General features: G+C 44.4%; 2 protein-coding genes across 2 annotated transcripts in view; both read left to right on the top strand.

Annotated features, from left to right (window-relative positions):
* SHC4 (SHC adaptor protein 4) overlaps positions 1-5,040 on the top strand; it is a 139,227-nt gene extending 134,187 nt beyond the window's left edge. The window contains exon 12 of the mRNA XM_062204767.1: positions 4,880-5,040. Within this exon, the coding sequence (XP_062060751.1) occupies positions 4,880-5,035 (156 nt within the window). The 3' untranslated portion in view covers positions 5,036-5,040. The remainder of the gene's footprint in view (positions 1-4,879) is intronic.
* Positions 5,041-14,915: 9,875 nt separating this feature from the next.
* The window catches only part of CEP152 (centrosomal protein 152), an 88,290-nt gene continuing 88,105 nt past the window's right edge, over positions 14,916-15,100 (top strand). The window contains exon 1 of the mRNA XM_062205864.1: positions 14,916-15,015. The gene's annotated coding sequence lies outside the window, so the exon portion shown is untranslated. The remainder of the gene's footprint in view (positions 15,016-15,100) is intronic.

The raw sequence follows: 15,100 nt of genomic DNA, 5'->3' as shown, positions 1-15,100 counted from the left end.
AAAAGGACAGCAGAGGGGGCAAGGGATTGCAAATCCTTGGAAACTAGCAAGCCTCTGTAATTGAGAAATTGATCATACAGGCCCAGAGAGGTCACATCCCTCTTCAAAAGGTTTCAGACCTTCTTGAAACTCCAGCTGGTCTGCGATGATGATGGTGTCCCCTTATATGAAGCTGGTTTATACTGGGAGAGGCAGCTGCTTTTTTTTTTTTTTTTTTAACAGGTAGAGTTATAGACAGTGAGACAGAAATGTCTTCCTTCCATTGGTTCACCCACCAAATGGCTGCTAAGGCCAGAGCTGCACCGATCCAAAGCCAGGAGCCAGGTGCTTCCTCCTGGTCTCCCGTGCGGGTGCAGGGGCCCAAGCACTTGGGCCATCCTCCACTGCCCTCCTGGGCCACAGTAGAGAGCTAGACTGGAAGAGGAGCAACTGGGACTAGAACCCGGCACCCATATGGGATCTCGGTGCAGCAGGTGGAGGATTGACCAAGTGAGCCACGGCGCCGGCCCCACAGCACTTTTAAACGCATGGATCCCACGTGTTGAGACATGAAAGCAAACGTGGTCCAAACAGAACAAAATAAATCTTAAAGAAACCTATTTCCCTGAAACAGTTATATAAATTACCTGACAAAGACTTCAAAATAGTCATCCTAAAGATACTCTTCAAGCTCAAGAACACAATCCAGAACAAAATGAGAATATCAGTAATGAAAGATAACAAAGAGCAGTCAGAGGGGCTGGCGCTGTGGCGCAGCAGGTTAAGCTGCTGCCTGCGGTGTCGGCATCCCTTATGGGCACCAGTTCTAGTCCCAGCTGCTCCACTTCCAATCCAGCTTCCTGCTAATGCACCTGGGAATGCAGCAGAAGATGGCTCACATGCTTGGGCCCCTGCACCCATGTGGGTGACTCAGAAGAAGCTCCTGGCTTCAGCCTGGCCCAGCAGTCATTTGGGGAGTGGACCTATAGCTAGATAGCTAGATCTGTCTCTTTCTCTGTTTCTGCGCCTCTCTGTGTATCTTTGCCTTTCAAATAAAAAATAAATACTTTTTAAAAAATCAGAAATTGTGGAGTTGCAAAATACAATAACAGGGGGTCGGTGCCATGGCACAATGGGTTAATCCTCCACCTTTGGCCTGGCATCCCATATGGGCGCGTGTTCTAGTCCTGGCTGCTCCACTTCTGATCCAGCTCTCTGCTGTGGCCTAGGAAAGCAGTAGAAGATAGCCTAAGTCCTTGGGCCCCTGTGCCTACATGGGAGACCAGGAAGAAGCACCTGGCTCCTGGCTTCGGATCAATGCAACTCTGGCCATTGCGGCCATTTGGGGAGTGAACCAATGGATGGAAGACCTTTCTCTCTGTCTTTCCCTACTGTCTGTAACTCTACCTCTCAAACAAATAGATAAAGTCAATAACAGGACAGAAAAATTCACTTGATGAAGCGGACTTCATCAAGCAGAAGAATCACTAAACTTGAAGATAGGCTATTTAAAATTATCCAGACATGAAAACAAACAAAATAATGGGGGAAAAAAATGAATGAAACCTAAGGAACTTATGGGATACCAATCTAATGCCAATACCACTATGTGCATTATGGGAGTCCAAAAAGGACAGAGAAAGGGAGAAGAAAGCATAAAGAAACCATGGATTACCCCAAATTCCTCAAATCTGGAGAAGGAAGTGAGCATCATAGTAAAGAAGCCCAAAGAAGGGTGGGCATTGTGGGATACACATCCTGTATTCGAGTGACAATTCAAGTCCCAGCTCCTCTGCTTCCAGTCCAGGGTCCTGCTAATGCACCTGGGAAACAGCAGATGATGGTAGAAGTACTTGGGTGCCCACCACCCTATGGAAGACTCATTCTGAGTTCTGGACTCCTGGCTTCAGCCTTGCCCAGCTCTGGCTGTTGCAGACATTTGAGGAGTGAACCAATAGATGGAAGATTTCTCTGTCTTTCTCTCTCTCTGAGGGAGAGAGAGAGGAGGGAGAGGGGGGAGGGGGAAGAGGGAGAGGAAGATTTTAAAAAAGAGAGCAAGACCTAGAAAGAATACATCAAGCAAAATAAGCTAATCACAGAGGGACAAATACTTTATTATTCCACCTACAAATAAGCAAACTCAGAAAGTAGAATGGTGGTTGCTAGGCAGTGAGGGGAGGGGAAATGAGGAGTTGCTGTTCACTGGGTGTGGAGCCTTGGTCACACAAGAGGAAAAAGTCCTTGAGCCCTGTTGTACAATGCTATGCTTAGAGTCAGCAATACTGCATCACACACTTAACAATCTATGAAGAGGGTAGATCTCATGTTACAGTTTTTTTTCTTACCACAATGTCACACACACACACACACACACACACAGAGCCTATGTGGGTGGAGCCCCAGCTGCCCACGTTTGCAGGGTCCAGCATTGTAAAGCTGGGCAGATACAGGAGCACAAGTCCCTCGGCAGGGGGACACTGCCACACCAAGTAGAGGCCCAGTGGGAACAGATGGGGTTCTTCCAAAGAAGCCACAAGATCGGAATTTTATTTGAACTTTCCCCTGTTTAATATTCCAAATATTTAAAACTCTCAGCGCTGACCTCCTCCTCCTACCCCCAGCACACTAAAACATCGAGTGTATTTGGCCAGAGAGTGGCCTGTTTATAATCTCTGTTCTGCAGCGATTAACTTGACATTTATATGCAGGATCAATTAGAGAAGAGGGAGCGTCAGAGACAGAGAAAGCATTGCAAAAGAAGTAGTGGAAGCCTGAGCCAGAATTGAGTTGGGAGAAATTGAGGCGGGAGGGCAGAGCGAGTGGGGATTCCGAATGCAGGCAGGCGCTGTCTGCCATCTGATTTAGCGTGGGGTGGTGAGGAGATGGAGCAGGAAATAATTTCCACAAGGTTTGAGGCCATTGGAGACTAAGTTGAAGCCATTGTGCTGATTTCCTCCAAATCCTTGAATATGTAATTACTATGAAGAGGGATATTCTTTTTCTTTCTTTTTTTTTTAATTAATTTATTTATTTGAAAGACAGAGTTACAGAGAGAGATAGAGACAGAGAAAGAGGTCTTCCATCCGCTGGTTCACTCCCCAGATGGCCACAACAGCCAGTGCTGAACCCATCTGAAGCCAGGAGCCAGGAGCTTCTTCCAGGTCTCCCATGCAGGTGCAGGGGCCCAAGCACTTGGGCCATCTTCCACTGCTTTCCCAGGCTAGAGCAGGGAGCTGGATCAGAAGAGGAGCAGCCGGGACTAGAACCAGCACCCATATGGGATGCCGGCGCTTCAGGCCAGGGCTTTAACCCTCCGCACCACAGTGCCAGCCCCAGGGATATTCTTTTTCATAGCTATGATGCAATGATCAAAATTAGGAAATTTAACCCTGGTACTATCCTGCTATCCAATTCATATTCATATCTAACAGTTATTCCAATAAGTATGTGTATGTGTGTGTACATGTTTAAAATGCTAAAACCCATGATCTAGCGAGAACACAAAGAACCCCTTGTAGGAGAGCTAACAGAGTTACATAAAATATGCTCCCTGGATGCACACCTTACCTCTCCAGGATGGTCCCCAGCCACCTCCAAAAGGAAGCACGTGCACAGCCAGGCTGCCGAGTCAGGGGAGCTGCGATGGAGAGTAATCTGCGTCTGCTGTGCGTGTACAGAGTGAAGATACAGAAATGCTGGGGGAAAATTCCTCAGGAGAAGGCATGGCATTGGAAACCTGAGCCCCTTTGGCAAGCAGACAGTGAGCGCTGTGCAACAGATATTTGTGAATCAGCTCTTAGGATATTTGTGGGAAGGGACCTTCTTGGAAGGGATAGGACTTGTCTGGAGTGTCCATGGAGGGGTATGACTTCTGCAGAAGACCTGCTTCTGATAGGACGGGATAATATGGAAGCCCTGTATTTAATGGGAGATCCTTGTAATCCTTCATGGTTACGTACAAGTCAATTCAGTATCTATAGAAATGATAGCATGGTAAAATACACCACACAATAACACTACAAATTTGGATTGAGTGGTGTTTACCATTTTACTAACCTGTGGAAATGATTGTTTTATTCATTTATTCATTCATTCATTTATTCATTTATTTTAATTTGGAAGGCAGACACACACACATGACCTTCTGTCGGCTGGTTCACTCCCCAAATGTCCACAGTGTCCAGGGCTGAGCTAGGGTGACACTGGGAGTTGAGAATTCCATCCAGACCTCCCCTGTGGGTGGCAGGCACCCAACCACTTGAGCCATCAGCTGCTGCCTCCCAGGGTACGCATTAGTAGGAAGCTGAAACTGGAAGTTGAGCTGAGACTCAAACTCAGACACTCTAGTGTGAGATGCGTGTGTCCCAGCTGGCATCTTAATCATTAGGCCAAACTCCCACCCCAGGAGTGTTGCTTTAAAAAGGTAATGGAGAATGAGAAAACTCTTTACTAATGGATATGCAGTTGAATAGTGCCTTTGATTTTCTAAAGTAGAATATCTAATATTTATTTATTTATTTATTTATTTATTTATTTATTTATTTATAGTAGAGGAGAGACAGAGAAATCTTCTGTCTGCTGGTTCACTCCCAAAATGGCTGCAATGGCCTGGGCTGGGCCAGGCCGAAGCCAGGAGCCAGGAGCTTCTTCTGGGTCTCCTTCATGGGTGCAGGGGCCCAGGGACTTGGCCCATCCTCCACTGCTTTCCCTGGCATATTATCAGGCAGCTGGATCTGAAGTGGAGGAGCCAGGACTCCAAGCAGCACCTGTCAGGGATGCTGGTGCTACAGGCCATGGCTTAACCCACTCGTCACAATGCCAACCCCTCCTTCTGATTCCTTACAACTTTCAGAAGAAATGCTGTCATTTAATCTAAGTATATTTGTTCTTCCTTTTCAAGGTGAGGACCAAGGATCACGTGTTTGATAATGTTGGCCACCTTATCAGATACCATATGGATAACAGTTTGCCAATCGTCTCTTCTGGAAGCGAAGTCAGCCTTAAACAACCAGTGAGGAAAGATAATACTCCAGGGCTTTTGCAGCCTAAGAAATGACAATATTGCAGCACCATCACACTGATCTTTCAAGAAACTCCATTTTGTGCAAGGACACAAGGAGAATTCAAAGTGTTTTCTAGAGAAAATAGAGCATGAACTGCAAAGTGCCTCTTCCTGAGACCATCCTGGACTAGGTCCTTTATAAAATAAAGAACTAACAAAGTTGATCTTCAGAAAAGAGGAAGAGGATCGATCTATGTGAAAAGAAATTATACATATGCACGGATGTCACTTTTTAAAGGTCATATTGCATTAATAACAAGCTAAAAGCACAATTAAAATTTCACATGCTAAAGACAACTTGAACTTCTGGGGCTGTGTATGTGCCTTTCAACTTGATAACTTAGGGACATTTTCATATTGGGGATCTTAGTTTCAAGTGTCTTCATGTTCTATAACTACAGAACCATTTGCCAAAAAGGAGGTTTTTCTTGCTGAAAAAAAAAATTAAGGAGCAATTTGCTTGATAGTTATTAACTTTATTACATTTTCTGTTTAGTGGCATTTTTCACTGCAATGTTAAAATAAATATGACATTGAATTCAGACTGTGTCTATGCCATGGAATCAAATCAGAAGCCCTTGAAAGTGCTAGTCCATCCCATTTACTAGTTAAAGGATTGAGGGCCAGAGTCTTTGGCCCAGTATTTCTCAGTCTTTACCACTGGGACTGTCTGTAAACAGCATGAGACAAACTAAAGAGATCAGATCCATCCATCATTTCTGGTTTCATCACATTCTCCCTCTCTCTCTGCCCCAAAACATGGCTCACGAGTGCATAGGTTTAAGAGATGACAGACAAAACCCGTGTTCTTCATATTCAATATCCAAATCGGTTCCATGCTTATTGAAAGCACAGAATTTGAAAGTATGGGGACATTTTCTTTTGATTGGCTGCCGTTGAATCATAGTCTGTCACCTACATGTGTCCTAACACCTTTTCTAAATATGATCAAAGTGGAGAAACATAGTGAACGCAACAGTTGGAAATGTGTGTCACATGTGTATCAGCTGGCAAAATAATGATGGCAGTGTTATGTAGGAGAAAGCACTGGGCCGGAGCTCATCTGTGAGACTTTGAGCAAGCTGCCAAACCTGTCTGGATTCCAGTTTTCTTGTCTAGAAGATGAGGAAGCTGAGCTAGGTGAATTCTGAGATCCACTTCAGACCTAACATAGTATGAATCTATAAAAAAAAAAAGCAAGTTTTTTATTTGCTAGGAGTCAATATTGATAACCAGTCCATATAGCTAAGGTTAAATCAGTTATTTTCTTTGACTGTAATCACTGAATGACGCAACATTTGCATAGTTTAGACCTCAAGCCTTTCTGTTGAAAACATTGAAACTTTGGAATAATATAGCTAATGATGATAGAAGTGGAGTTGGTTTGAGTAGCAGAAAATTGTTTCAGCCCTTTATTTGCCTTTGCGTATAGAGATAAGGTCATTACTATAAAATGTTTTTCTTTTAAATCCTTTGTTACCAGACAATTGCTTTAAGTCCATTTCATTTTAGCTATGTAGACTCAGCTTAATCTTTGTGGTTATGATCATTATAGTTGCTCAGTTTTAAGTAAAATATTGGAAATTTCTTTCAGATAGATATCACTAGAAACCAAACACATTGGATTCTAATATATTTATGTAAAAGCTATGATTTCATTTTATTTCTACTGCTAGTGATTTCTTAGATAGGTTTTTTTCCTGTTATACAACTAGAAAATAATGTGTTTTTCATTAGCTTTCTATCTACCTTAGTTCATCATTTTTCCTCTTAAAGAGGATCAGTATGAATATAGATGATAGAAACTTAACCACATTTATCAGAGACAGGGTAGGGCTGTGTCTCAGTCTGGCTGAGCAGATGTTAACTGGGTAGCGAGAAAGAGTTCTGATACAGTAGACGCAGAGTATAAATGGTGTGAACAGTACACATGGATAATCAGTATTTAACTGTAATGACATAGTAGTTAGGTGAGCAAATATTGCACTTAGAATTCTCACAGACACAGATAAAACAATACCAACAAAAAGGAATGTCTGCATGCTGTTTTAATCTCACATTCTTCAACTGTCTTAACGTGGAAATCCATTTGTCTATAAATACCTGTAAATGACCTTTTTTTAAAAAAATAAATGATTAGTGCTTTCTGACAATTGATAAAATATGTCTGATGTTTTGGATTTGGAAAATCTATCTTTTGTAGGCGATTTCAGGAACCTGGAGGGAACAGATGGCTCACTTAAATCGGGTAATATGAGGAGAGTTTAACAAACAGGCAATTTACAAAGCTGTGGGCAGAATGTAGGGAAACCACAGGAGAGAGTGCAGTGCCCTGGGACCAGTGGAGAATGTATGGGAGAGAGCAGTCACAGAATATAGAGATAAAAACAGTCCTGGTGACTCAGAGAGGCAGCTAGGAGTCTTAACCTGAGTCTTATCTGCTCACCCTCTGCTCCCCTAGTGGGATTCCCAACTGGCCCAAGCAGCTTGAAGATAGAGCTACTAGATGCAATCCTGAAGGCCAGCCTCTTGGGACACAGAGAAGGAGGGAGAAGGATAGAGAGGGATCTAGAAGGGCAAATGGAACACATCCAGTACAAAGAACTTTGAGACAGTCAAGCTCCCCAAAGGAGAGGGTTTGGATTAGCTAATAAGGTGAAGCCAGTTTGCAGAGGAGAAAGTCCATGTATTCAGTTAACTCTATATGAGTCACAGCAAAAATGTCAACTTTTCATTATGAAAAACCTAATAAGCTGGGCTGGCGCTGTGGTGCAGGGGTAAAGCTGCTGCTTACAGTGCCAGCATCCCATATGGGTGCTGGTTCAAGTCCCAGCTGCTCCACTTCCTATCCAGCTCTCTGCTATGGCCTGGGAAAGCAGCAAAAGACGGCCCAAGTGCTTGGGCCCCTGTACCCACTTGGGAAACCTGGAAGAAGCTCTTGGCTGCTGACTCCTGACTTCAGATTTGCCCAGCTCTGGCCGTTGCAGCCATTTTGGGAGTGAACCAGCGGATGGAAGACCTTTCTCTCTGCCTCTGCCTCTCTGTAACTCTGCCTTTCAAATAAATAAATTAATTTTTAAAACCCAATAAACTGTATTTTGAGGTTTGGTTATTTTGGTCAAGAACAACTTCAAATACATTAATTCTTAGATACTGTTAATCTTTGACCTTCATGTCTCTTGCAAGTCCATCTATTAATTTTGCCATTTTCTTCCTGGGGTTTGTATCTGGAAAAATAATGAATCTCACCCTACTGCCTTTTATGATTGGAATCATAGATCCACATAGATTACAGTATGCGATAATTTCTTACTATGTCCTGCACATATGTGAGACATAGCATCTCTAAATGTGGAAGATATTTAAATATACACACATTAATGTTAAATTAATTGCTATTTAATCTTTTTGAGCTTATCTTATATGAGGTTAAAAAAAACTCTTTCCTTCATTGGTATGCTTCTATGTGCTCTAGTGTTAGTAGGCCCTTAACCTATCTGTAGATTGTTATAATTTTGCCAATGGAACAAATAACATTATTAGTGTGGGAATGAAAGAGAGGTTACTACTGCAGACCTACAGACAAAAGGAATAAGAGAATGCTATACAAAATTCTATACACATGAATTGGACAACTTAGATGAAACAGACCAGTTTCTCCAAAAGCCCAAACTACTATATACCATTCAATATGAAACTGATCATTTGAGTAACCTTTTAACTATTAAGAAAAACTGAATTCACAATTAAAAATCTCTGAAAGAAATTTTGGCTTAGATGGATTCACTGGACAACTCTATCACTTAAATAATTAGCACCAATGCTATGTGACCACTTCCAGAACATTAAAGAGAAGGGAACACTTCCCAATTTATTTTTTGAAGCTCATATTACTCTGACATCAAAAGCAGACATAGTACAAAAGCAAAAATACCCACAAACTATAGACCAATATCCCCTTGAATAGAGATACGAAATCTTCAACAAAATGTTAGCCACACTAGATGGCTTAAAATAACAGAAGCTCATGTTCACAGTTCCAGAAGCTGGAAGTCTACAGTCAAGGGATGCTCTTTCTAAAGGCTTCAGGGAAAAAACCTTCCAACACGTTCCTTGGCTTATGGCAACATCACTCCAATCTCCAGCTCCATCTTCACAGAACTGTCTTCTGGTGCCTCCATGTCTCACACACATACACCAGTCATTAGATTTAATCTACTGTGACCTCATGTTAAGTAATTACAACAGAGAAAGTCTATTTCCAAAGAAAGTCACCTTCTGAAGTTCCAGATAGACACCAATTTGGGGAGGACATTGAACTGCTATATTATCCAAGTTAGCTTAAGTCAAACAGTGTTTTTCTTTAAAGTTCAGGTATCATGGAATCCAAGGAAAAGTGAACTGTCAGGCTTTTCAAAGTGCAGAAATGCAGCAGATCTATGATGAGTGGCAGAGTTCATGATCTTACCTGGGATGTATGTATGACACAGGGAGGCAGCACATCTCCCACATAATACAGACAAGTGTAATAAAACGTTGCTTCTCGGCTGGCGCCGCAGCTCACTAGGCTAATCCTCCGCCTGCGGCGCTGGCACACTGGGTTCTAGTCCTGGTTGGGGCGCCAGTTCTGTCCCTCTTCCAGGCCAGCCCTCTGCTGTGGCCCGAGAAGGCAGTGGAGGATGGCCCAAGTGCTTGGGCCCTGCACCTGCAGGGGAGGCCAGGAGGAAGCACCTGGCTCCCGGCTTCGGATCAGCACAGTGCGCTGGCCACAGTGGCCATTTGGGGGGTGAACCAACGGAAGGAAGACCTTTCTCTAAATAAAAAAAAAAATGTTGCTTCTCTTTTATATGACTACTTCTTTACTCTGTTTCATAGAGTCCTAGTTATCTGGGATGGAATATGATTGTCCCACGTTGGTCTGGTGCTCACTCTTGATCTATGACTAGAACTGGGGGAGGGGACATGGAATGGTGACAGTGGTGAGGTCATGGTAGCCATGAGTGTGAGAAGATTCTGTGAGAATGGGTTTGGGGAAAGCAGACATTTTGACCACAATGTCAATGTTAAACGAACTCCTATAACAGGGATTGGTCTTAAGTACTTGTTTGCTCAAAAAATATTGTTGAATAGATTACAAATCATGAGGCAGTCTGTCTTAGTTCTGTTTTCATCTCTAGCATTTTCCTATTTTTTCCTGTTCTCATAGAGCTGTATCATTTGTGTAGTCCTTTGTCTCATCCCATAAGCCCCTGTTGTCCTCTGCAAACCTTACCCTTCGATTCTGCCACCCACTTTCAGAACACCTTCGTATTTGCATTGTAGTGACTGTTCTGTCTTGCTTTTTCTTTACTGGTTCAGATCCCAGTATATAGTCTAGTCCAGTAAGCCATAATACAAAGAAACACAATAGATGAACTAATTTTCAATAGCGTTTCTACATTTAAAAGCTCTTTTCACACAATCTCCTTTCGTCTTTCTCGCAATCCTGAGAAGCAGGTATTAGTCCTGTTTTCAGGTAAGGATTTTGAGTGTTAAATAAGTTGTTGTGGAGAAAAGCAAATAGGTGGGAGAGCTGGAACTTGCATCATCTTACTCTAAGTTCAATGCTGTTTTGAAGAGAGAACTCCTTGATGATAGCGCTTTGGATGTCACTCCCATGGTGGCCCTGCTCGGATCTGATAGCTTTGACACGAAAGAGAAGGCAGGAAAAAGAAGAAGGGTGGTTTGGCTCCAGCTTTACAACCTTGTTAGTGGGAAAAATCCCATCTCCTCAATAATGTGACATTGAAGTATAAACAAGTTGGTTAAAGGTAAGAGTCCCACCCAACTCACAGGTGTGTCCAGAATGCAAGGCAAACATTTACCCAACGTTCCACAAACAATCCCTTGCTGCGCATTTAAGATATATGGTGATTTTTCTCTCTTCCTCCACACTTGTCTTTATTAACCTAGAAGCTTCTGGCAGTCATGTTTCTCTGGGTGTGTCATGCTTGCTGCTTGTGCACACTGCACCTTAACTCTGTGTGGTGCCTTTACTATTCCTCCAGGCTTCAAGCTCTTCTGTGATTAGTTCCTAGCTGCCTACCTCTAAAAAATAAATCTTAATTTTCAGTGGACTGTCTTTTAAAAAATACTTTTGCTTTATTTTCACTTTATTTGAGAAAGAGAGAGAGAGATTGTCTTCCATCTGCTAGTTCACTCCCGAAGTGCCAACATCAGCCAGAACTGGGCCCGGCCAACATCAATGGCCCAAAACTCAATCTGGATCCCCCTCAAGGATGTCAGGGACCCAAGCATTTGGGCCATCATCTGCTGTTTCTCACGCATTAGCAGGAAGCTTGGTGGAAAGTGGAGGAGCCAGAACTTGAACCAGCCACTCTAATCTGGGATGCCCAAAACACCTGCTCCTGGTCTGGTCTTTTCATCTAGACTTAGCAACTTGCCTATTGAGCTTTCTCCTCCACTTTCTCTTGGAACCTTTCTGGTTAGGTCTTTCTTTAGATGTTCACTTTGGCCAAGAACTATTGCCTATTCTATTCATATGGCAATTATACTATTGTGTTTTTTTAAAAAAGATTTATTTACTTGAGTTACAGAGAGAGGTAGACACAGAGAAAGAGGTCTTCAAATATGCTGGTTTACTCCCCAGATGGCCACAAGGGCTGGAGCTGCGCTGATCTGAAGCCAGGAGCCAGGATCTTCTTCTGGGTCTCCCACGCCGGTGCAGGGGCCCAAGCACTTGGGCCATCTTCTACTGCTTTCCTAGGCCATAGCAGGAAGAGGAGCAGCTGGGACTAGAACCAGTGCCCATATAGGATGCCAGCACTTCAGGCCAGGGCTTCAACCTACTGCGCCACAGCACCGGCCCCAATTTATTGTGTTTTAACATTTGTCTATGTAAGCATCTTGCACTCCAAATAGCATGTGTGACTTGAGGATAAGGGTCTCGACCTAAACTTTATATTTTTAGTATCTGGACCAGAAATTACATAGGAAAGGCAAACAAAATTTTTGTTATGTCCACAACTCAGATCCACTTTTACGGGCAGGTGGCTCTTGATTTAGTCTCTGTTTTGTCTCTTTTGTCATTTGCATGCGAGCTTCACTCAGGTATTTTGTATGTAGTGAGAAGCTCTGGGTTTGGAGATAAAGGACTTGGGTTAAATTCTGCCTGTCTTGTATTAACTGTGTACTGGTAATAAAGTTGCCTTTTTTTTTTTTTTTTAAGAACATAAGTTTCTTCAACTATAAAATGGTTAATATTGCAGTTTTGAGAACCCAGTGAGATAATGCCTATGAAAGAATTTACCAAACTATAAAGCACTTCTACGTCTTCGTGTGCTGTCCCCTTAACATCTTTTTTTTTTTTTTTTTTTTTGATGGGCAGAGTGGATAGTGAGAGAGAAAGGTCTTCCTTTTTGCTGTTGGTTCACCCTCCAATGGCCGCTGCAGCCGGCGCATCTCGCTGATCCGAAGCCAGGAGCCAGGTGCTTCTCCTGGTCTCCCATGCGGGTGCAGGGCCCAAGCACTTGGGCCATCCTCCACTGCCTTCCCAGGCCATAGCAGAGAGCTGGCCTGGAAGAGGGGCAACCGGGATAGAATCTGGCGCCCCGACCGGGACTAGAACCCGGTGTGTCAGCGCCGCAAGGCGGAGGATTAGCCTGTTAAGCCACGGCGCTGGCCAACAGCTTTTATTTTCTATCAAGTACCTGTGTGTGAACAGAGATCAGGAAGCACTCTTGCTGTGGCCTTCCATTATAAGCCCCAGCATGGAACGTTATGCACAATTTGCTGATAAACTCCAAGGGGACATAAAAATTGCCTTAGTTCTCATTAACAGATACTTTGGCTCAGGCTTAACAAATGCCCTCTATTTGTTTTTTTTCTGGCCCCCCTCCCCAAGTCTTCCCTTTAGTTTTTTTTCACCCACTTAAAACAATTCAACACAGTTGTTTTGCGTGCCTACCAGGGGCCATGAAGCCTGCTAGAAGCAAAGTGAATTCCTCAAGATGTCCACATTGCGAGAGTGAAACGAACACACAACAACCAGTCATAATAGATATAAGGACTATAACCGGATATGCGCACTGTGCACAGGTGTGGGAAAGATCATTACTGCAAAGGGAGCGAGATGCGTGCGTCATGAATGGCTTCGGAGTGGCTCCACTATGAAAACTGGGTAGGTGGTGGGTTCAGGCAGGACACTGCAGCTGCAAGACGAAGTCTGGGAACCGTTTAGCCGTGATTCCATTCACTTGACTCCCGTCGTTAAGTTCTCATTATACACCACACCGTATGCTAGATGATGCCAGTCAGTGCAGGCAAGATGGGGGTGTGATGGGAGGGAGCTAAGGAAAACTAGCCCTGTTCTGGAGAGCCTTGAAGGAGCACTTTACTCCATACTAGTACCCATGGGAAAGCACTAATTAAAAGGATATGATGAACCTGTTGCTGGCAGCCTTTTTTATTTTATTATCTTTTTAAGATTTTATTTATTTATATGACAGGTAGAGTTATAGACAGTGAGAGACAGAGAGAAAGGTCTTCCTTCCGTTGGTTCACCCACCAAATGGCCGCAACAGCCGGAGCAGTGCCGATCCGAAGCTAGGAGCCAGGTGCTTCTTCCTGGTCTCCCACGCAGGTGCAGGGCCCAAGCACCTGGGCCATCCTCCACTGCCTTCCAGGGCCACAGCAGAGAGCTGGACTTGAAGAGGAGCAACTGGGACTAGAACCCGGTGCCCACATGGGATGCCAGTGCCGCAGGCGGAGGATTAACCTAGTGCGCCATTGTGCAGGCCCTATTTTATTAGTTTTTAAAAAATATTTATTTATTTATTTGAAAGGCAGAGTTACCGAGAGGTCCTCCATCCACTGGTTACACCCCAAATGGCCACAAGGGCGGGAGCTGGGCCCATCAGAAGCCAGGAGCCAGGAGTGTCTTCCGGGTCTCCTATGGGTGCAGGGGCCCAAGAACTTGGGCCAACTTCTACTGCTTTCCCAGGCCATAGCAGAGAGCTGTATCGGAAGTGGAGCAGAGGGACAGGAACCAGCACCCATGTGGGATGCCGGCACTGCAGGCGGTGGCTTTACCCCGCTATCCCACAGCTGCTAACCTTTGATGTTCACCAGAACCTTTTAACCAGAGCAGGTAGACATAGTAACCGGTTTTTCAGAAGACAGGGTGGTGCTGCATTCAAGGACAGGATAACACAAACCTCAGTGACAAAAGCATTCATAATCAAGGAAATTAGTGAATGCATATGGGAGAAAATGTGCCATTTAGCAACTAGAACCACACTTAAACAAGGCAGGGCCTAGGCAGCAATACGACAAAGCAAAAACAACATGTCTGGCTGTTGGGAGCTGGAGAAACCAGCACCTTAGAAAAGAAGGGCAAATGCAAAAATCTCTACGCAAGAGTTCTGTGAGGAAGCACAGAGCTTGAGTGCTGCAGCCGACAACTAGAGTTTAGGAGTGGAAGCGGGCACGGTACGAGGTATGGCTCCTGTTTCCTGCACCAGTAGCGCAGCGGACCTAGTTTTGCTGATCTAAACCAAGTTACCTGGCTTGGCGCTCCTGTGTCTCTAGGATACCTATAAGCCCGCCCACTCCAGAGCCAATCCTCTCGTAATTGGCTCACAAATCCTCCAATGGACGCACGGGGGGAGCTTCCCGCCACCTCTGGCGCCCGCTTTCAAACAGCCATACACTTGCAACTGCAGGCAGACCTCTCAACCAAGCTTGAGGAAGGCGGAGCATCTAGCCCCGCCCATAGCCGATATGGCCCCGCCCGCCAAGCGAGAGTCTAGACGGTGATTTAAGGAGGCTGCTGCTAATCAAAGGCCTCGTGGCTCCGGGTTAGGTTGCGCCCAGGCGGGAGCTAGTGGACTAGAGCTAGGATAAGGGGGGTTGCTAGAAGTTGGTCTTCGACTGGGGCCTGAATTTTCCCCAAGTGACAGCGTCCGTAGCCCCGGGTAAGTTCTGCTTCGCGCCTCGGCGTAGGCCTGGGGTTGGAACAGTTACGGGGTCCTCGGGATCCTGGCTGAGGCTTCGCTAAGG

This window comes from Lepus europaeus, chromosome 11, assembly GCF_033115175.1.
Source record: "Lepus europaeus isolate LE1 chromosome 11, mLepTim1.pri, whole genome shotgun sequence".
NCBI classification, from domain to species: domain Eukaryota; kingdom Metazoa; phylum Chordata; class Mammalia; order Lagomorpha; family Leporidae; genus Lepus; species Lepus europaeus.
The sequence above is the reverse complement of the archived record's forward strand: the minus strand, read 5'-3'. Positions and strand labels throughout refer to the sequence as shown.